This window comes from Orcinus orca, chromosome 16, assembly GCF_937001465.1.
Source record: "Orcinus orca chromosome 16, mOrcOrc1.1, whole genome shotgun sequence".
NCBI lineage: Eukaryota > Metazoa > Chordata > Mammalia > Artiodactyla > Delphinidae > Orcinus > Orcinus orca.
In genome coordinates this window covers 66,037,789-66,060,372 of record NC_064574.1, presented here as the reverse complement: position 1 = coordinate 66,060,372, position 22,584 = coordinate 66,037,789, and the positions used below count along the sequence as shown (strand labels likewise).

Genomic DNA, 22,584 nt, shown 5'->3' with positions numbered 1-22,584 from the left:
GTTAAGGAAGTATTTATAATGTAGCACGTTTTTTTGTTGGAAAGAGACAATGTATTTTAAATTTTTTATATTTTATTTTTTAAATTCATATACAGTAAAAATGATATTTTTGACATACAGTTCTATGAATTTTAACATATATATTGATTCACCACAATCAGAAAATGGAACAGTTCCATGACTTCAATAAACTTCCTTGTAGTACCCCTTCATAATCACACTCTCCCTACACCTGGCAACTATTGATCTCTTCATTGTTACTATAGTTTTGTCTTTTTGAGACTGTCATATAACTTCAATCTCTTTTTCAAGTTTTATTATGACTGTTACAGTGCCTTTGTCTTTATATCTTTTACATAAAATTTGTGAATCAGCTTATTTATATATACAAGAAACCTGCTGGAATTTTGATTGGAAATGTGTTAAATCAATTTGGAAAGAACTGACATCTTTAATTGAATCATCCAATCCATGGACGTTGTATATCTAATTATTTTGCTCTTCTTTGACTTCTTTTTGTCAATGTTTTGTAGGTTTTAGCGTACAGATCCTATATGTGTTTTGTTAAATTTATATGTATTTCTTTTTATAGAGCTATATGTTTTTAAATTTCAGTTTCTAATTGGTCATTGCTAGTGTATACTAAAACAGTTAGGGTTGGGGGAGGGGGTTTGCCCATTTTTAAATTAAGTTTGTTTTCTTACTGTTGAGTTTTAAGAGTTCTTTATATATTTTGGACAGCAATCCTTTATCAGATATGTCTTTTGCAATTTTTTCTACTAGTCTTTGGCCTGTCTTTTCAGTCTTTTGACAGTGTCTTTCACAAAGCAGAAGTTTTTAATTTTAATAAAGTCTAGTTTGTCATTTCTTTCCTAGGTTTAGCATTGTATCTAAAAATTTATCACCAAACCCAAGGTCATCTAGATTTTTCTGCTATGTTATCTTCTAGAAGTTTTATAGTTTTGCATTTTACATTTAAGTCCATGATCCATTTTGATTAATTTTTGATTAACTTTTGTCAAGGATGTACAGTCTCCATCTACATTCTTTTTTTTTTTTTTTTTTTTTTGGCTGCATTGGGTCTTCGTTGCTGCATGCGGGCTTTCTCTAGTTGTGGCGAGTGGGGGCTACTCTTCATTGCAGTGTGCGGGCTTCTCATTGCAGTGGCTTCTCTTGTTGTGGAGCACAGGCTCTAGGCATGTGGGCTTCAGTAGTTGTGGTGTGCAGGCTCAGTAGTTGCAGCATGCGGGCCCTAGAGCACAGGCTCAGTAGTTGTGGCACACGGGCTTTGTTGCTCCATGGCATGTGGGATCCTCCCGGACCAGGGATCGAACCCGTGTCCCCTGCATTGGCAGGCAGATTCTCAACCACTGCGACACTAGGGAAGTCCCTCTACATTCATTTTTTTGCATGTGGATATCCAGTTGTTCTAAAACTATTTGTTGGAAAGTTTCATTTCTCCATTGTATTGCCTTTGCTCCTTTGTGAAAGATCAGTCGACTATTGTGGATCTTATTTCTGGGCTCTCTCTTCTGTTCCATTGACCTATATGTCTATTCTTTTGTCAATACCACATTTGATTATTGTAGCTATGTGGTAAGTCTTGAAGCTGGATAGTGTCAGTCCCCCAACTTTATTTTTCTCCTTTAATATTATATTGGCTATTCTGGGTCTTTTATGTCTCCATATAAACTTTAGAATCAGTTTGTCAGTATCTAAAAAAAAACTTGTTGGGATTTTAGTTGGGATTGTGTTGAATCTATAGATCAAGTTGGAAAGAACTGACATCTTGACAATATTGAATCTTCTTATCCATGAATATTAAATTTTTCTCCATTTATTTTCTTCTTTGATTTCTTTCATTAGAGTTTTGTAGTTTTCCTTATATAGACATTGTACATATTTTGTCAGATTTACACCTAAGTATTTCAATTTTGGGGGTGCTAATGTAAATGGATATGGTTTTAATTTCAAATCCACTGTTCATTAATAATATATAGGAAAGCAATTAACTTTTGTGTATTAACCATGTATACTGCAACCTTGCTATAACTGTGAATTAGTTTCAGGAGGTTTCTTTTTGCTGTTGGTTCTTTCATATTTTCTATGTAAGTGATTCTGTCACCTGCAAACAAAGTTTTATGTCTTCTTCCCCAGTCTGTATACCTTTTATTTTCTATTCTTGTCATGTTGCATTATCTAGGACTACCACAGAATGCTGTTGAAAAAGGAGTGGTGAGAGGGGACATTCTTGCTGTGTTCCTCATCTTAGCAGGAAAGATTCTAGTTTCTTACCATTAAGTATGATATTAGCTGTAGGTTTTTGTAGATGTTCTTTATCAAGTTGAGGGATTTCTCCTCTGATGTTCTTTATCAAGTTGAGGGATTTCTCCTCTATCCCTTATTTGCTGAGAGTTTTTATTATGAATGGGTATTGGATTTTTTCAGATGCTTTTTCTGAATCTATTGATATGATCATGTGATTTTTCTTCAATTGCCTGTTGATGTGATGAATTATATTAATTGATTTTCAAACATTGAAACAACTTTACATGCGAGGAATAAGTCCCAATTGACTGTGGTGTATAATTTTATATATATATATATATATATATATGTTAATATATAATATATATATAGGTGGATTCAATTTGCTAACATTTTGTTGAGGATTCTTGCATCTATGTTCATGAGAGATATTGGTCTTTAGTTTTCTTTTCTTGTAATGTCTTTGTCTGGTTTTGATATTAGGATAGTGCTGGCCTCATAGAATGAGTTAGGAAGTATTTCTTCTTCTGTCTCCTGGAAGAGATTGTACAAAAATTGGTATTTTTCCTTTCTTAAATGTTTGGCAGAATTCACCGTCATCTGGGCCTGATGCTTTCTGTTTTGGAAAGTTATTAATTATTGATTCAATTTCTTAAATAAATATAGGCCAATTCAGATTGTTTCTCCTTGTGTGAATTTTGCAAATTGTATCTTTCAAGGAATTGGTCTGTTTAATCTAGGTTATCAAATTTGTGATCATAGAGTATTTCATGGTCTTCTTTTATTATCCTTTTAATGTCCATGAGATGTACAATGATGTCTCCTCTTTCATTTCTGATGTCAGTAATTTGTGTCTTTTCTTTTTTCTTTGTTAGCCTAGCTAGCTATTTATCAATTTTATTGATCTTTGAAAAGAACCAGGTTTTCGTTTTATTATTTCTTTTCTTCTGCTTACTTTGGATTTATTATTTTTTTATTATTATTTTTTAAAAATAAATTTATTTATTTATTTATTTTTGGCTGCGTTGGGTCTTTGTTGCTGTGCGCGGGCTTTCTGTAGTTGCGGCGAGTGGGGGCTACTCTTTCGTTGTGGTACACAGGCTTCTTATTGTGGTGGCTTCTCTTGTTGTGGAGCACAGGCTCTAGGTGCGTGCACTTTAGTAGTTGTGGCTCGTGGGCTCTAGAGTGCAGGCTCAGTAGTTGTGGCGTACGGGCTTAGTTGCTCTGCAACATGTGGGATCTTCCCAGACCAGGACTTGAACCCGTGTCCCCTGCACTGGCAGACAGATTCTTAACCACTGCACCACCAGCGAAGCCCTTACTTTGGATTTAATATGCTCTTTTTTAATAGTTTCCTAAAATGGAAGCATAGATTATTGATTTTAGGTCTTTTCTAATATATATATTCAATGCTATAAATTTCCCTCTAAATACTTCTTTCCCTATATCCCACAACTTTTTAAAAATTTATTTTATTGGTGTATAGATGATTTACAATGTTACATTAATTTCTGCTGTACAGCAAAATGATTCAGTTATATATAACATTCTTTTTCATATTCTTTTTCATTATGGTTTATTACAGGATATTGTATATAGTTCCCTGTGCTATACAGTAGGACCTTGTTGTTTATCTATTCTATGTATAATAGTTTGCATCTGTTAATCCCAAACTCCCAATCCATCCCTCCCTCACCACCCTCCCCCATAGCAACCACAAGTCTGTTCCCTATGTCTGTGAGTCTGTTTCTGTTTTGTAGATAAGTTCATTTGTGTCATACTTTAGATTCTACATAAAAGTGATATCATGTGGTATTTGTCTTTCTCTTTCTGACTTACTTCATTTACTATGATAATCTCTAGGTCCATCCATATTGCTGCAAATTGCATTATTTCATTCTTTTTTATGGCTGAATAATATTGCATTGTGTATATGTACCACGTCTTCTTTATCCATTCATCTGTTGATGGACATTTAGGTTTTTTCCATGTCTTGGCTATTGTGAATACTGCTGCTATGAACATGGGGGTACCTGTATCTTTTTTAAAATTAATTAATCAATCAATCAATCAATTAATTATTTTGGCTGCTTTGGGTCTTCGTTGCTGTGCATGGGCTTTCCCTAGTTGCAGCAAGTGGGGGTTACTCTTTGTCGCGGTGTGCAGCCTTCTCATTGCAGTGGTTTCTGTTGTTGCGGAGCATGGGCTCTAGGCACGCAGGCTTCAGTAGTTGTGGCACATGGGCTCAGTAGTTGTGGCTCATGTCCTCTAGAGCACAGGCTCAGTAGTTGTGGTGCACAGGCTTTGTTGCTCTACAGCATGTGAAATCTTCCTGGACCAGGGTTAGAACCTGTGTCCCCTGCATCAGCAGGTGGATTCTTAACCACTGTGCCACCAGGGAAGCCATGCATGTATCTTTTTGAATTATAGTTTTGTCTGGATATATGCCCAGGAATGGGATTGCTGGATCATATGACAACTCTGTTTTTAGTTTTTTGAGGAGTCTCCATATTGTTTTCCATAGTGGCTGCCCCAGTTTACATTCCCACCAACAATGTAGGAGGGTTCCCTTTTCTCCAGCATTTATTATTTGTAGATTTTTTAATGATGGCCATTCTGACCAGTGAGGTGGTACCTCATCGTAGTTTTGATTTGCAGTCCTCTAATAATTAGCTGTATTGAGCATCTTTTCATGTGCTTTTCGGCCATCTGTATGTCTTCTTTGGAGAAATATCTATTTAGTGCTTCTGCCCATTTTTTGATTGGGTTGTTTGGTTTTTTGTTTGTTTGTTTTTTGCGGTACACGGGCCTCTCACTGTTGTGGCCTCTCCCGTTGCGGAGCACAGGCTCCGGACACGCAGGCTCAGCGGCCATGGCTCACAGGCCCAGCCTCTCCGCAGCATGTGGGATCCTCCCAGACCGGGGCACGAACCCGCATCCCCTGCATCGGCAGGAGGACTCTCAACCACTGAGCCACCAGGGAAGCCCTGGTTTTTTGTTTTTGAGTTGTATGAGCTGTTTGTATGTTTTGGAAATTAAGCCCTTGTCAGTCATTCATGTTGTTTATGGTTTCCCTTGCCATACAAAAACTTATAAGTTTGATTAGGTCCCATTTGTTTATTTTTGCTTTTATTTCTATTGCCTTTGGAGACTGACCTAAGAAAATATTGGTACGATTTCTGTCAGAGAATGTTTTGCCTATGTTCTCTTCTAGGAGTTTTATGGTGTCATGTCTTATATTAAGCCTTTAATCCATTTTGAGTTTATTTTTGTGTATGGTGTAAGGGTGTGTTCTAACTTCATTGATTTACATGTGGCTGTGCAACTTTCCCAACACCACTTGCTGAAGTGACTGTCTTTTTTTCCATTGTATATTCTTGCCTCCTTTGTTGAAGATTAATTAACTGTAGGTGTGTGGGTTTATTTTTGGGCCATCTATTCTGTTCCATTCCATATGTCTGTTTCTGTGCCAATAATCACGCTGTTTTCATTACTGCAGCTTTGTAGTATTGTCTGAAGTCTGGGAGGGTTATGCCGCTTGCTTTGTTCTTTTCCTCAGGATTGCTTTGGCAATTCTGGATCTTTTATGGTTCTATATAAATTTTAGGATTATTTGTTCTAGTTCTGTGAAAAAAGTCATGGGTAATTTGATAGGGATCACATTAAATGTATAGATTGCTTTGGGTAGTATGGCCATTTTAACAGTATTAATTCTTCCAGTCTAAGAGCATGGGATATCTTTCCATTTCTTTGAATCATCTTCAGTTTCCTTTATTAATGTTCTATAGTTCTCAGTCTCTCACCTCCTTGCTCAGGTTTATTCCTACATACAGTAAGTCCCCTACATATGAACGAGCTGTGTTCTGAGAGCTCGTTCGTAAATCCAATTTGTTCGTATGTCCAACAAAGTTAGCCTAGGTACCCAACTAACACAATCGGCTACATAGTACTGTACTGTAATAGGTTTATAATACTTTTCACACAAATAATACATAACAAACAAACACAAAAAACAAAGAAAACATTTTAAATCTTACAGTACAGTACCTTGAAAAGTACAGTAGTACAGTACAACAGCTGGCATACAGGCGCTGGCACTGACTGAACAGGCAAGAAGAGTTACTGACTGGAGGAGGGAGAGGAGGTGGGAGATGGTAGAGCTGAAGGATCCTCAGCAATAGGAGGTGGAGGGCGAGCTGCAATGTCACTCACGCCTGACGCTGATGGCACAGGTTCTGGTTCCTTGCTGGATTCAATTCTATCTACCCACTTGAAAAAATGATCCAGTGATCCTGTACTACTGTACTGTCTACAGTACTGTACAGTAAGGTACACAAAAGCACAACCACTTGTAGAAGATGCACGCACGTGACAATATATGCCAGACACGTGAACTGACTTACGTGATTGGACATGCAAATGCACATTTGCATCTTTGAAAGTTCGCAACTTGAAGGTTCGTATGTAGGGGACTTACTGTATTTTATTTTTTTGGATGCGATTTTAAAAGGGATTTTTTTTTTTTACATTCCCTTCCTGATATTTCATTGTTAGTGTAAAGAAATGCAACCAATTTCTGTATGTTATTCTTGTATCCTGCTACCTTGCTGAATTCGTTTATCAGTTCTAGTAGTTTTTGAGTGGAATCCTCAGGGTTTTCTATATAGAGTATCATGTCATCTGCATACAATGACAATTTTACCTCTTTGCTTCCAGTCTGGATACCTTTTATTTCTTTTTCTTGTCTGATTCCTGTGCCTAGGACTTCCAATACTATGTTGGATAGAAGTGATGAGAGTGGGCATCTTTGTCTTCTGGATTTTAGCAGGAATGCTTTCAGCTTTTCACCATTGAGTATTATATTGGCTGTGACATCCCACAGCTTTTGATGTTAATTTTTATTTTCATTTAGCTCAAAATATTTTTTAATTTCTCTTGATATTTCTTCTTTGACTCATGTGTTATTAAGAAGTATGTAGCTTAATTTCCAAGTATTTTGGGATTTTTCCAGCTGTCTTCCTCTTAATTGAGTTATGAGAATAAAAATCCTTGCCTTGTTTCTGATCTCAGGGAGAAAGTATTCCATCTTTCACCATTAAGTATAATGGGTTTTTTGCTTTTATTTTTTTAAACCACTTTTTTGGTATGATTAGCATATAAAAAGCTGTATGTATTTAACACATACAAAAATGTAATGTCAGTGTAGGTTTTTATAGGGTGCCCTTTATCAGACTGAGGAAGTTCTCTTGTATTCCTAGTTTGTTTATAGATTTTTATCATGAATGGATATTGGATTTCGTCAGATGCTTTTGCTGCATCAATTTACATTATGTGATTTTCCTTCTTTCGACTATATTACATTGCTTGATTTTCAAATATTAAATCAGCCTTGCATTCCGCCAATAAACCCCACGTGGACATGGTGTATTATTCTTTTTATATATTGTATGGAAGTCATACATATTTCTTTTCTTCTTCTTTTTTTTTTTTTTTTTTTTGCGGTATGCGGGCCCCTCACTGCTGTGGCCTCTCCCGTTGCGGAGCACAGGCTCCAGACGCGCAGGCTCAGCGGCCATGGCTCACGGGCCCAGCCGCTCCGTAGCATATGGGATCCTCCCGGACCGGGGCACGAACCCATGTCCCCTGCACCGGCAGGTGGACTCTCAACCACTGCGCCACCAGGGAAGCCCTTCTTTTCTTTTTAAAAAATTTTAATATTTGATTACTTAAAAAATGTTAGGTTGGTAAAGCATGTTATTAATTAATGAAGCTATATGAATGAATCTATTTTTAGTCTTGGCAGCCCTGAAAGAAAAGCGTTTTTGAGTTAATTAGCAACATCATAATGCAAGAGTTAATACTAATTTGAAATAACAAAGTGGAAGGAAGCAGCAGCGTGGAAAGACTGAATGTGAAAACCCAAATGCTAAAAGATACCTGTAAAAGAAAAGGAGGAGAAGAGAATTAATGTTTTGGTGAAGTTTTTTTTTTTTTTAATAAATGAGATGTCATTTTCTGTTTTAAAGATAATCTATTTTTAAATAATTTCAGACTTACATAAAAGCTGTCAGAACTGTACAGTTAACTCCTATGTCCCTATTCATCCACATTCCCCAGTTGTTAATATTTCACAGCATTTGTGAAGCACCTTTTGGTACTTCTATAATAGCATCTATAACTTATACTAACAACTGATTCCCTAACTACTCTTGCATTGTATGCCAGGCAATATGTTAGCCACTTTCCTTATCTCATGTAGTTTTTACAGTCACCCTCCAAGGTATCCAGTATTACCCCTGTGTCACAGGTGAGACTGCTGAGGCTTAGAAAAGTTCAGTCAGTATCCCCAAGGCTTCACTGGCTAAGTAGAGGTTTCAGACCCAACTCTAAAGCCTGTGCTTGTTCCAATATCCATACCGTAGACACAATTCTAAATTCAGGGAATTAAAGGTACATGTGACTAACACTACTTGGTGATCTGACCTTTCCCTCACCCCATCTTTTCTATTTCAGGACCCCTCTTGTTACTGAATGCTGAGGAAATCGCAGAGCAAATAGGGAATATGTGGAGGACGATATATAAATTGACCAAGACCTTAGCTGATGTGCCTGCACCCAGGCGCTTAGCAGAGAATTTGAAAATCAAGATTGATAAATTCAAGCAGCACATCCCTATCCTCAGCATTTCCTGCAACCCAGGAGTGAAAGACCGGCACTGGCAGCAGGTCCCTGTCACCGCCCACCCCCAGCCAGCCCAGCCCAGCCCAGCCCTGGTCCTGGTAGCCCTTTGGAAGGCAGAAACCATTTAACGGGTCAAGCTTCTTCTTTCTAAAAGGAGAATCTACTTGAGGCCAAGGGAGTAGTAAAGGGGATGATAGCCTTTTGAAGGAAGGGAGTAACTTCCTGCCTCGCCACATAAACAGGCCGATCCTTTTCTTTGGGGACCCCATTGCTGGTGGTTGAGTATTGTTCCAGCCAGTGGCCACAAAGGCTCTCCTAATCTGCTTTCCTAAGCAAATGGCTGTTCAGTGTCCTAAAAGGTGATTAGGGTGTTACATTACAATGGGAGGGGCCTGTATTTGTTCCTTAACCTAGGCTACACAAAAGAGAAAGTCACATTTATCCCTGGGGGCTCCTAACAATGCCAGATGATTCCTACTTCAGCTTCCTCAACCAGCAGGCTATATTCAGAAGTAATTTTGCCCTCTTTTTTCAGCCCTTTGGGTCTATAAATGAGGATAATAAATATTCTCCCTAAAAATGATGGGATTTTTATAAGCAACCAAATGTGAGGATGATAAATGTAGTATGATACTAAACAGAAGAAAGAAAACTCACTGTGTTTCTAAAATAATTGTCACATTCAAGAGCTAGCAATGGCCTTGAAACATCTTCTACCAGGGAATTGCTCTTTGTGGAGGTGAAGAAGAGACTGGCTCTCCGTAGGCAAATTGCTCTCTGACTGGGCCTGAAATTCTCTCCCTGGGAACCATGCACAAGAGGACATTGTCTCTAGAAGGACTCAGTCTGAGAGCATAACTGTTAGGAGTATTTTGATCTCCCTGGGACAGCAGAGATCTTGGTACATGAGAGATTCAAGATTTTTCTGTAGAGAGGAGCTGCTTTCAATTTCCCAGAAAGCCTTGAAATTTGCTTAAAGACTTAAGCAAAGATGGAAAGAAGTCAGAGCAAAGGTCATCTGGTAGACTTGGGGTCTTGAGCTGCCCCAGCAGAGGGATCTGCACAGCGGCAGCTGCCCTCACTTGGTACTCATAGGGTGCCTCTCCCTGGGCAGCTAGCCTGACTAGAGCTTTGACCATTTAGAGAGTTAGGTAGACAGGTGCCCTCCAGCAGTGCTAGGTCTCTCCATGAGATGACATTTTAGAAAGTGTCCTCATCAATGGCATTTAAGCAGTGCTCTAGGGGTGCTCAGAAAGCCATCCCCTCCATCTGGTGCTCCCCCTGTGATGACAGCATTCTCAGACAGGGGCACTTTAAAAATCCCAACCATTCCTAGACATTAATAATTCTCATTTATAGGCCCCTTAGATGGACAGATTGGGGGAAAAAATTCCCTGGAATTAAAATAATAATAACAATAATAGCTAAAGTGTATGGAGTACCAACTTTGTACTGGGTACTGTTATATACTTTATGCAGATTCTCTCATTTCATCCTCCCAACAACCCTTTGAAGTAGGGACAATAAATTGTCACGTGGCCAGTGAGGGGTGGGGAAGAGAATTGGAAGCTAGGTGTTTTTGACTCAGCCTTGATGTGTGAAAAGGGGGCAAGAAATATCAGGTCAGAGAGAGGGAGTGGACAGTAGGGGGCAGTGAGCTGTAGATAAGAATGGAATGTGCTATATTCCACTTAACTATAGGCAAGAGGTAAGGTGGCTCCTGAGTAAAGAGCACCTGCAGTGGAATCTCAATGGGCTAAATAGTTGAAGATAAGCTCAGAAAGGACAAAGGCCACAAGGTACCCTCAGGGTTGCCCCGACTCAGAGCCCATTTCTGCCTGTACTGTAGGTCACACAACAAGCCCGCCCAGTGACAGCCCCAGGCTTGGGGAAGCATTCTCAGTTCTAATGCCTAACTCAGGAGATCCCTGTGCACAGATTTGGCTCCGGCAGGGGGGCTCTGTAGGCTAAACCACCTGTAGCTCTCAAGACTACAAAATGGATCTTCTGGGGTCATGAGGTGGTTGTGTTGAGATTTCTGACCGTTTCTCAGAACTTAAGCAGGAAAGGCTAGCCTCCGTATTTGAGACATAGACTTTATTGCTACTGTGGTGTAAAACAAGATGGAACAAGGTAACACTGTACTGATATGCACCAAAGCTGGCCTCTAGGACACTGCTGCCCAGTGGAAATATACTATGAACATATGTATAATTTTAAAGTTTCTAGTAGCCACATTTTTTAAAGTATAAAAAAGGTGAAATAAACTGTATGACTAGATTTAACCAAACATATCAAAATCACTATCAGTTCAATAAGTAATCAGTATAAAAATGTTAATGTGACCTTTTACATTACAGTTTTCATACTAAGTCTTTGAAATATGGTGTGCCTTTACCTACAGCACATTTTGATATGAACTAGTTGCATTTCAAGTTCTCAATAGCTACAAGGGGTTAGTGGCTACATATTGGACAGCATAACTTCAGTTTCTTAGAATTAGATCAGATGCCTGTTAATCTCTATACTTGACAAAAGCAATTTAAAAAATAAAACTACAGATCTCTGAGTGCTTCCATAGGCCAAGTATTTACTGTGTCAAGTGCTTTACACAGTTATGTCATTTAATCCTAGAGATAGTGTGTTGTTCTAAGCCATACTTGCAGGTATTAGAGAATAAATGAGAGCCCTGGGCCACCAGGAATAATTGTGCAGTTTATGCTCTAGGGAATGCTATTTTTGTGCACGACAGTGGGAATTGTACTTTCTAGAGTTATGCAGTATATAATCTGCACAATTATACATAGAAGACCTGCAGGAAACACTAGCATATGATGGATGAGAGCTTTGGAGTCAGAATCAGATACAAGTCCCAATTCTGCAATGGCTGTTATGGTCTATTAGCTAGATGATCATAAACTTAATTTCTTTGTCTCAGTTTCCTTGCATGTAAAATGGGAGTAATAATATACCAGTACCTTCCTCACCATGTTGGGAGGATGAAATAAGTACATAAAGCTCTTAAAACCAACCTACCACATAATAAGCCCTCAATAAATGTTAATTACTTTTATTATTTCCATTACCTCAGTGGTCCTCCAGGTGACCTCAGAACCCAGATTGGCATCTGTTTGAATTAGCTGGTTCACTCATGCTTTCACTCCACAAGTGCTTATTGATGCCTACTGCCTATCAGGCCCCAGGGACACAGGGCTGAATAAGACAGAACATGATGTGATTTTCATGTCTCTTCCTGCTCTGACATTCTTTAGTCCTGCTGGAGCTGGACAGAGACAAAACTGGGCAGTAGGTGAGGTTTTTTTACAGAGCCTCATTCCCGTTAACCCCTGTGCTCTTCTTGAGCACACATAACCCTCGTACTGCCCAGATCTCTCAGTCCCTGAGAAAAATGTTCAAAGCCATCAGAGACTTCATCAAAGAACTTTCACAGGGATATTTTCACTTAAAAGATAAGGTTGGGGTAATATTTACACCAAAGGAATGGGCACAGGTGCTAATATTTCCAACAAGTTAGTACACTGGGTTGGAAAGGAAGATTTTGGTGGGGGAGTCATCTAGCTAATAGACTTCCTCCTTTTATTCAGCAAATGCTTACAGCAGCTTCTGTCATGGACCAGGTTTTGCAGTCAGCCCTGGGAGCACAGAAACAAACCAGACCTGGTTGTGAGCCTCTAAGGTGCCCACAAGTTTGCATTATGCCAATTCCTGGTGGGAGAACAACCCCCAGCAAACCAGACACAATGCAGGGTGGGCCCTAGGCCACCGCCCAAAACCTTAGACCTGCGCTGTCCAATTCAGCAGCCACTAGCTACACGTAGCTATTTAAATATAAATTAAGTAAAATTAAATAAAATTTGAAAATCAGTTCCTCAGTCACACTAGCCACCTTTCCAGTGCTCAACAGCTGAATGTGACTGGTGGCTCCTGCACGAGACAGCACAGATATAGAACATTTCAGTCATCACAGAAAGTCTACTGGACAACACTGCCTTGGACAATACACACTTGTTTTTCTCTTTGCAGATTAGTGAGATTGTCGGCTATGAAGTAAAGCCCACTGAAACGACTTGCCTCTCAAATATGCTGGAATTTGGATTTGGCAAATTCATTGAAAAGTAAGGCTTCTCCCTTCAGAAAGTTTTTTCGTCAAAGTGTCTATGAATTCTCACAGTTGTATGACTGAATGGCCGCATAGCAGGCTGCTTTTCTCATTCTGGTTTAGGGTAACCTCTACTTCAGCTGACTAGCTGCTGACTAGAAGCTTTCATTTCCAGCTGCAGAGTTGATGTCAGATTATGACTAGAAAATTGAGTCAGAGATTTTATTTCAAAAAGAAATTTTTTTAAATAGTTCTCTGAACCTGAGCCTCAAGCCCAGCTCTCAGTGACTTTGGGCAAAACCATTTCACCTTCCTGGGCCTCAGTTTCTTCCTCTTTAAACAAACAACAGCAGCAAACAGGAGTGGCTCCCTGAGCTCTAAAATTTCATGAAATATGGTCAAATGAGAGATCTCTTCATTTGCTTTCTCTCCTTCTCCAAATGCCCCTGGAGTTCATATGTGAGAATTTGTACTATTTGATCTGCTGTTTTTAGGACCAGAGATTCTCAGGACCCTGTTTGTTTTTCCACACTTCCTTCAGGGTGATGTGTAGGGAGATGTATTGCTAAGACTAGAGACCCTGTTAGGCAACTGGGTTTGGTTCTCACTCAACACGTGAGATTCTCAGACTGTGACCCCAGACCAGAGGCATCAGCATCACCTGAGAACTTGTTAGAAATGCACATTCTCAGGCCCTACCCCAATCTGCTGAATCAGAAATTCAGGGGATTGAAAGCTGAAATCTGGGTTTAAACAAATCCTCCATATCAGCGCTGTTCAGTGCAGGAGCCACTAGCCACGTGTGGCTACTCAGCCTTTGAAATGTAGCTATTCTGAATTTGATGTGCTGAATGTGTAAACTATAGGCTGGATTTCAAAGACTTATTAAGGAGGGAAAAAAAGCAAAATATCTAATTATTTTAAATATTGATTGTATGTTGAAATGATAATATTTTGGATTTATTGTGTTAAATAAAATAGTTTCTTTTTACTTATGTTAAATTGGCTACCAGAAACTTTGAAATGACATATGTGGCTCAGGTTATATTTCGAATAGACAGCGCTGCTGTAGGTGATAGTGATGCCTGCTAGAGTTTGAAAGCCCTTCCTTTATACTGGGGCAGGGCAAGCACCTAATCTAAGGTCCTTCCAGGCCCCCAAATCTGTCTGCCACCTGAATACTCTGATGACCCCCAATACCACCACTACTGTCCCTCTTTAAGGAGCAGGTCTACAGACACAGGCTTTTATTTTATTTTTTTAAATTTTTATTGGAGTATAGCTGATTTACAATGTTGTGTTTCTGCTGTACAGCAAAGTGAATCAGTTATACATATACATGTGTCCATACTTTTTTAGATTCTGCATAGGCCATTACAGAATATTGAGTAGAGTTTCCTGTGCTATACAGTAGGTCCTTATTAGTTATCTATTTTATATATAGTAGTGTGTATATGTCAATCCCAATATCCCAATTTATCCCTCCTTCCCTTTCCCCAGTGGTAACCATAAGGTTGTTTTCTACATCTGTGACTCTATTTCTGTTTTCTTAATAAGTTCATTTGTACCATTTTTTAAAATTCCGCATGTAAGTGATATCATACAAGACACATGCATTTTTACCAGGTTTATGCTATTTTATTAAAGGGCCTCAATTTCCCCAATAAGATGTTCCCAAGAAATACCAGCTCTAGAACACTTATGCTGCACTGAGCATTTTATATGAATTAACCAACTTATCCATCACAACACCCTAATATTCTAGCTAATTTTATTCACATTTTACAGATGAGGAAATAAATTGATTAGAGAGATTAAGCAAATATCCAGAGGTCACAAGAACCAAGACCCGAGCCCAGGCTAGCTAACTTCAGAGCCTTAACCATTACCCTTTACTGCCTGAAAAGATAAACCCATCAAAGGAGACAGAGACTGAGCAGATACACAGCACACTGCCATGCTTCATGCCAATGTGCTCAGCTGTGACAAATCTAGAAGTGGTGTTTCCTTGGCCAAGTTGTTTACCTCTATGTGCCCAGTCTCCTTATCTGTAAAATGGAAATAATAATAGTAGCTAGATGATTGGAGTTATTGTGAGGATTATGAGATAAGGCGTGTAACCTGAACTGATTTAACATCTAAGTTCTCAGCTACTACCTATTAGTGAAGTGTGATGTTCCTTGTATCCCAGTATCCCATAGTTAAGGCAGTTTTATCACAGCCCCCAGTTAGTGAGCATCTTGAGTACATTTGGATAAGGTCAACTCGATATACTTCATGGACTCCCAACCTCATTAATTCCTCCCCTGTGCAATTATTTGCATAATTATAAGGCACATTGCAAGCATTTTATCTTATTTAATTATACTAACAATGCTTGATATGAGCAGATGGGGACCGAAAGCCTGTCAAGTGATTGGGTCATGGCCACACCGCCAGCCTGTTTGTCTCATACTCATCTGGATTGGCACCTGCCTTTATTATTCTCTATATGCACGCTCATTTTGGTTGTCTCCCAAGAAGGTCACATTTAGAATGAAGACCATGCTGCTAAGGTGTTGATCAGTCATTGTCTGGCGTTATCCGGGCCTCTTCTACATCCCTACATGAAGCCAGATGAGGGATTTCAGCTCTATTTAGTTGAGCTGTTTGGCTGACCACATGTGAGCAATTCTTTTGCTCCTCTGACAAAGAGAGAGGAGAAGGCACATAGTAGGGGAGGAAGAAACACCAGATTAGCAGTCAGAGGAACTGGTTCTGGCACTCCACAGCTGTGTGTGTGGCTTTGGACATGTCACTTGCTTCCTCTGGGCTTCAGTTTCCTGACGTGAAAGTAAAGACCAGATGGTCAAGGATACAGTGAAAGACAGTGCTGAGGCAGAAAGAATAATCCCTCCTTTTCCTTCCAAAACCTTTGCTTCCCAGTTTTTTAGCCACGCCTGCATTTAGTACCCAGCTCTCCTGTGGAAACAAGAAGAAAGGAATTTATCTTCCCCTTCTCTCCCTCCCTCCCCCTTTCTATAGAACAGAGGGTCTGTAGGTGGATGGACCCAGTGCATCGGGAAGATAGCAAGTGTTTTTTTAAAAGGTAGGGACAGGGAGTGGGAAAAAAGCCATCATATAAATTAACAGAAAGTCTAAGACCTGAATAAGAAGTCAATAATAATTCTGAAGTAAATAGGAATAATAAGGAGTAAATGAAAATGGAAAAAGGAAGTCTTGTTTTAATGGCCTTAAAACAGTTGTTCTCAACTGGGGGTATCCACCCCCAGGGGACACTTGGCAACAGCTGGAGACATTTTTGGTTGGCACAACTGGCAAGAGGTGGGGACTGGGGTTGTCAGCTACTGGCATCTAGTGGATTGAGGCCAAGGATGCTGCTAAGCTTCCTGCAGTGCACAGGACAGCTCTTCACACCAAAGAATTATCCAACCTGTATTAGTTTTCTAGGGCTGCTATAACAAATACCATAGGCTTAAGCAACAGAAATTTATTTTCTCACAATTCTGGAGGTTGGAAGTCCAAGGTCAAGGTTTTCAGGGGGTTGATTTCTTCTGAGGCCTCTCTCCTTGACTTGCAGATGGCTGCCTTCTCCCTGTGTGCTCACATGGTCCTCCCTCTGTGCGTATCTGTGTCTTAATCTCCTCTTCTTATAAGGACACCAGTTATGTTGGATTAGGACCCACCCTAATGACCTCATTTTAACTTAACTACCTCTTTAAAGACCCTATGTCCAAACAGGGTACCTCACATTCTGAGGTACTGCTAGTTAGGACTTCAACATATGATTTTTGGAGGGATACAATTCAGCGCATAACACAGCCCAAAAAGTCACTAGCGCCAAGTGTAAAGAAACCCTGCAAAACACTGGAGCTAGCTGGTAAATATTAGAGTAGGATGGTAAACATTTTAGTAAAATTAAAGGCTTTTTAAATTTCTCTAATGGCTGAGCTGAAATTCCTCCTTTGATGTGTTTTGAGGCCTCCTCCATTGATGTTACTGTCGCTGTGTTCTCTCTTTAGACTGGAGCCCATTGGTGCAACTGCCAGTAAGGAATACTCTCTGGAGAAAAACTTGGAGAAAATGAAGTTAGACTGGGCTAACATGACGTTCAACTTCGTGAAGTACAGGGACACCGTGAGTCTCAGTCCAACTGTTCGGCCCCCTGAGAGCAGCCCATTTATTATGTAGTAAATTACAGAAGGGATTCGTTTCAGAACTGCAACAGAACTCAAAGGAGAAGGATCTCTAACTAATCTGTTTTAAAATTTTTTATTGAGATATAATTGACATATAACATTGTGTAAGTTTACAGTGTACAGTGTGTTGATGTAATAGTTTTACGTATTGCGGTATGATTACCACCCTAGCTAACACCTCTATCACCTCACATAATTATCCTTCCTTTTTTGTGGTAGGATAATTAAGGTCTAGTCTCTTAGCAGCGTAGAAGTTTTCAATACAGTATTGTTGTCTATAATCACTATGCCTTTGCGTCAGATTGTTTCCTCCTGTCCGCCTTCCTGTGCCAGTCAACCTTCTTCCCAGACACCATAGAGGGATGCATTTTCAAATGAGAAAGGCCTTTGGATTCAGAGCAACAAGATTTCTGTTGAAAAAGAGCTGAGCAAGCCTCCTGAATTAGCATCTCCCTGGGAGGGCACCCCAGGTCCCTCAGAAGTATACCTGAGGTAGACAATACTTAGCACTTCTCCAGTGTTATTAAGTGCAGAAATCACCTGAGAATCTTTCTAAAGTGCAGGTTCTGAGTCAGCAGGTTTCGGCTGGGGCCTGAGGTTCTGCAGTTCCAACAAGCTCCCAGATAATACTGAAGCTGTGGTCTCTGGACCGTATTTTGAAGAGCAAAGCTGTAGACTTTCTTATCACTGGCGCTTGTAGACAACTTGTAAGTTCACAGAGTGCCTGTGGAGGTGCATAAACCTGAAGGGTTTGCTCAGCCATCTCTGGGGTCTGGCTTGCTCTTGGGATGGGCCATGGGTAGGAGGACTTGCTGCTTGGGTGAGCTGTACATCGTGGAGGCAACAGGCAGAAACTCACATACTGCAGGCCGTCAGCTCTTAAACCAGTGCATTTCAACCCTGGTACACTTCTGGTCACTCAGTTCCGAAGTGTGTGTGTTTGGGGTAGGTGGCTGGAGTTCCCACACTACCTACCACGCAATTCTCTGACACCAGCTGGGTGCCTTCCAACTCCACTCAACTCTGACACTATCTACCTGGAGACAGCATCAGATCCCACAGGGTAAGGGCTCAGTCCTACAAGACTGCGAACCCCCTCACCCCCCTTCAGATGCCAGTCTCAAGCCCAGGGTATCACCTGTGCTTCTGACCGACCAGTTACAGATTGGAGGTCCCAACGTCACCCTCCTTGGGTTCAATTAATTTGTTAGAACTCAGAGAAACAGTTTACTTACTAGATCACTGGATTGTTATAAAAGGATATAGGACCCAGGAACAGCCAGATGGAATGCCTACGGGGAAGTGGTGTGGAGCTTCCATGCTCTCTCTGAGCATGCCACTCTCCCCAAATCTCTACATGTTCACCAACTCAGAAGCTCTCTGGACCCTCTCCTTTTTTTTTAATTTAATTTTTTTAACATCTTTATTGGAGTATAATTGCCTTACAATGGTGTGTTAGTTTCTGCTGTATAACAAAGTGAATCAGTTATACATATACATATGTTCCCATATCTCTTCCTCCTTTTGTGTTTTTATAGAGGCTTCATTACTTTGGCATAGTTGATTAAAACATTGGCCACTGGTGATTGAACTCAATCTCTATCCCTGTTCCCCTCCCAGAAGGTCAGGATGGTAGAACTAAAAGTTCCAACCCTCTAATCACAGGGTTGGCTCTCCTGGGAACCAGCCCCCAACCTTCGGTGTGGTCTAAAAACCCACCTCAATAACAAAACAAAAGATGCCTTTATTGCTCTCATCCCTTAGGAAATTCCAAGGGTTTTAGGAGCTGTGCCGGCAACAAAGACCAAAGATACGTTTCTTATTATAAATCACAATATCACTCTGGCCTGAGCATCTGTATTTTTAAGGCACCCCTGGTTTTTCTGAAGTGCAGTGTGGATTGAGAACTAAAACCCTAAAGGCTCCCATACTCCTCCCTCCCCCAGGCTGCATGTTATCCTTTTGTGACTTCTTTTCCTTTTTGTCTTGATGCCTTGATTTCTCTTGACTAAGAACTGTAGACAAGCCAGTGGGAGGGAGGAGAACTGGGGGCCTCTCCCAGCAAGACCAGGCAACCGTGTGTCCCAGCAACTTGCTGTTACAGAATCTGATTGGATTAGATACTGCTAGAGGCTGTGGGGCTGAGATGAGCAGTTAAGTTGGGGAACCTGATAACAGCTCAGTTACATCTGGCCACTCTTCAGAGTTTTTGACTGAAGTAGCTATAGACAAGGGTCAACAGTAAAATGGGAATCGAGGTACCAGTTCATTAATAGCTGGACACCTGTCAGTGCAGAGCTGCTGGTAAAAGGGGGATGAGAGAATATATCCTTGCTCCAAATTAACCACCCAGATGTAGGTTTGAAAGAAGTGAAAACAGGGCAAGAAAGACCAGACCTACCACAAAGGGACAGACCCTTATCAGCTTTCTTGCCACATGGCCCAGGAGGAAAAGTCCATCTACAGGGGCTAACCTTTAAGGCACAGTAACCCTAACTACCAGGAAAATATGGCCAAATAATTATTTAGTCAGAAGTTCCCAAACTTTCTTGGTTCACGGTGCTGTTGGTATCTGAGTACTTTTTAAATGGTTCCCTTCTCTAGTCCAAAAGAAATACGTAACAGCTTTATTTATGAAGTAATTGGGTTCAAACAACTTAAGTATTTGTGTCCCATCAACTGAACAAAGGTCTGGGAAAAAGTGCATATAAATTAAAAGAAAAACATTTGTATTTTGTTTTAAAATAACCACAGTTATTTGCTGTGAGTTTGCTGCAGTGCCCTGGGGCACACTGTTTGGGAGCCAAAGGTCTAGACCTAACCAGATTAGCAGTTGATTCTACCTGAGGGAGAGCCTGGAAAACAAGTGAACAGAAAAGCAGGAACACAGGGAAGGGGACAGAACTCCTCCTCTTCTCAACAGATGCTGGTTGCAGATCTAGGCTTGGACTGTATTTGATTTCTGCAAAGGAGGTAAAAAGGTCTTTAAGAATATTTTCCAGGAAGAAAATAGAAAATTCCACCTCCTACAAGACATAGTGTCCCACAAGCGTGGAGATCTGAGCTGTGAGGACTTTGAGGGTCAACATAAAAATCTGTGGGGCAGAGGTCTTGCGATTTTGACGGGGTGCTCATTTTTATTCACAGGATACAAGCATCTTGTGTGCAGTTGATGACATTCAACTGCTACTTGATGATCACGTGATAAAGACCCAGACCATGTGTGGCTCTCCATTTGTCAAACCAATAGAAACAGAATGCCGGGTAAGAGGAAATGAGGTTGGATGTTTTGTGATGGCCTGTTAGCTCCAGGTTTCTTGGAGGAGCAAGAAGGTTTTTTTTTTTTTTTTTTTTTTTCTGGCTGTGTGGCATGAGGGATCTCAGTTCCCCGACCAGGGATCCAACTCGTGCCCCCTGCAGTGGAAGAGCGGAGGCTTAACCACTGGACCACCAGGGAAGTCTCGGAAGAAGGTTTTTAAGTCCAATTAACAAAGAAACTCACTTTCTCTTGATGAGGAAAAAAAACCAAAAGACTGAAAGCAATAACCATCCAAGTAAGCCTTTATAACAGTCTGCCAGACTGAGCTTTTGCAACAGTCTGCTAAAAGAGAAGGTGAGATTATTTGAATGCACCAAACCAAAATACATATGGAAAGTACCTTATGGGCTATAGTAATCTAGAATGTAAATTACACGAGGTTTGGCCTCCTTTGCTCTTTGTCTGTGGAAGTGGTATAGGCTAAGGACACCAACTTGAGCCAGACTGCCTGGGTTCAAATTCTGACTCTGCCCCTTATCAGTTGTGTGACCTTGGACAAGTTACTTGAATTAGTTGTATGTCAGTTTCTGCACCTGTGAAGTGAGCTTTGTAATAATATCTCCCTTATAAATCTGTTGGATTAAATTGGTTTCACATACATAAAGCACTCAGACCATCACTTGTCACAGAGTAAGCCTTATAAATATTACTGTTGTTGTTGTTATTATTATGATGATTATTCCACTAGGAGAAGAACTCTATGAGGGCAAGGACTCTTGTTTTTTTCTCAGTGCTGTATCCACTTTGCCTAGAAGAGTGACCAGGACATAGTGGGCACTCAATAAGTCTTTGTGGAACAAGTGAATGAGTGAATGCATCCATTTGTCGGTGGGTCTACGATGCAGAGTGGCATGTTAGTGACTCAGATATGAAATGCTAAATTTGCAGAACTGGGAAGAAAAGCTGGTTCGCGTGCAGGAAATTTTGGATGCCTGGTTAAAATGCCAAGCCACCTGGCTATACCTGGAACCAATCTTCAGTTCAGAGGACATCATAGCCCAGATGCCAGAAGAGGGCAGGAAATTTGCCATCGTTGATAGTTACTGGAAATCACTCATGTCCCAAGCCGTGAGTTTTTTACTACCTAGCACATCTCACCATCAGGAATGTGGGATGCCGTACAGATGTTCCTCATTGTGCAATGCAGCCGTGTCCCTTGAAACCTATTAGTAAACTGGATTTTTGCAAATTCAGTATCTCTATAAATTTTTTCTAATTTCAAAAGTTATTTGTTATTAAAAATTCAAACATGGAAATAGGAAATATAAAAAGTAGAGGCCTTTTGAAATCCCAACTTCGTGGAGGTGACTATTAGCAGTTTGGATAATTTAGCTCTCATTCCTAACGAGGTATAAGATTTTATTTGTTACACGATAATGCAATAAAGCTTTTATAGATTGAGAATAATTTTAGAATTCAGGTAATTCTCTGTATTCAGTTACTCAGTTGTTTAACAAATGTTCAAGGGACCAGCGCAGACTAGTATAGAATGTCGTGGTCTGAATTCCACAATCCCAGAAGTTAAAATATAATTGGCTTCGTCGGTTTCAGGTCCCCAACCCCAGCCCAGTCAACCATGGCCAGAGGAAGAGGGTCATGTTATATGAGCAGTCAACCTTGGGGGATTAGGAGGTGATTAGGGTAGGAGGGTCATTAGTTGATGGGCTGGTCGCACACTCATTACAATAACCAGTCTCAGGATCTGGGAACCCCATGATGATTATCACCTTTTTTTATGGAACCTAGGTGAAAGATACCAGGGTTCTGGTGGCAGCAGACCAACCACGGATGGCTGAGAGGCTTCAAGAAGCCAACCTTCTGTTGGAGGACATCCAGAAGGGGCTGAATGACTACTTGGAGAAGAAGAGACTATTTTTCCCCAGGTATTCAGCATCATTCTCTTGCTTGAAGTTGCCCTCTTGACCCATATATAGGTAGAATTACATTTTTTTCATACTGAGAGTTAGCTTCTACTCATCTATTCCATATTCTTTCTA

General features: G+C 40.3%; 1 protein-coding gene across 1 annotated transcript in view; it reads left to right on the top strand.

The window, feature by feature from the left end:
* DNAH3 (dynein axonemal heavy chain 3) overlaps positions 1-22,584 on the top strand; it is a 191,511-nt gene that overhangs the window by 57,361 nt on the left and 111,566 nt on the right. The window contains exons 18-23 of the mRNA XM_033425952.2: positions 8,782-8,993; positions 12,994-13,085; positions 17,092-17,206; positions 20,416-20,532; positions 21,476-21,655; positions 22,334-22,470. Of these exons, the coding sequence (XP_033281843.2) occupies positions 8,782-8,993; positions 12,994-13,085; positions 17,092-17,206; positions 20,416-20,532; positions 21,476-21,655; positions 22,334-22,470 (853 nt within the window). The remainder of the gene's footprint in view (positions 1-8,781; positions 8,994-12,993; positions 13,086-17,091; positions 17,207-20,415; positions 20,533-21,475; positions 21,656-22,333; positions 22,471-22,584) is intronic.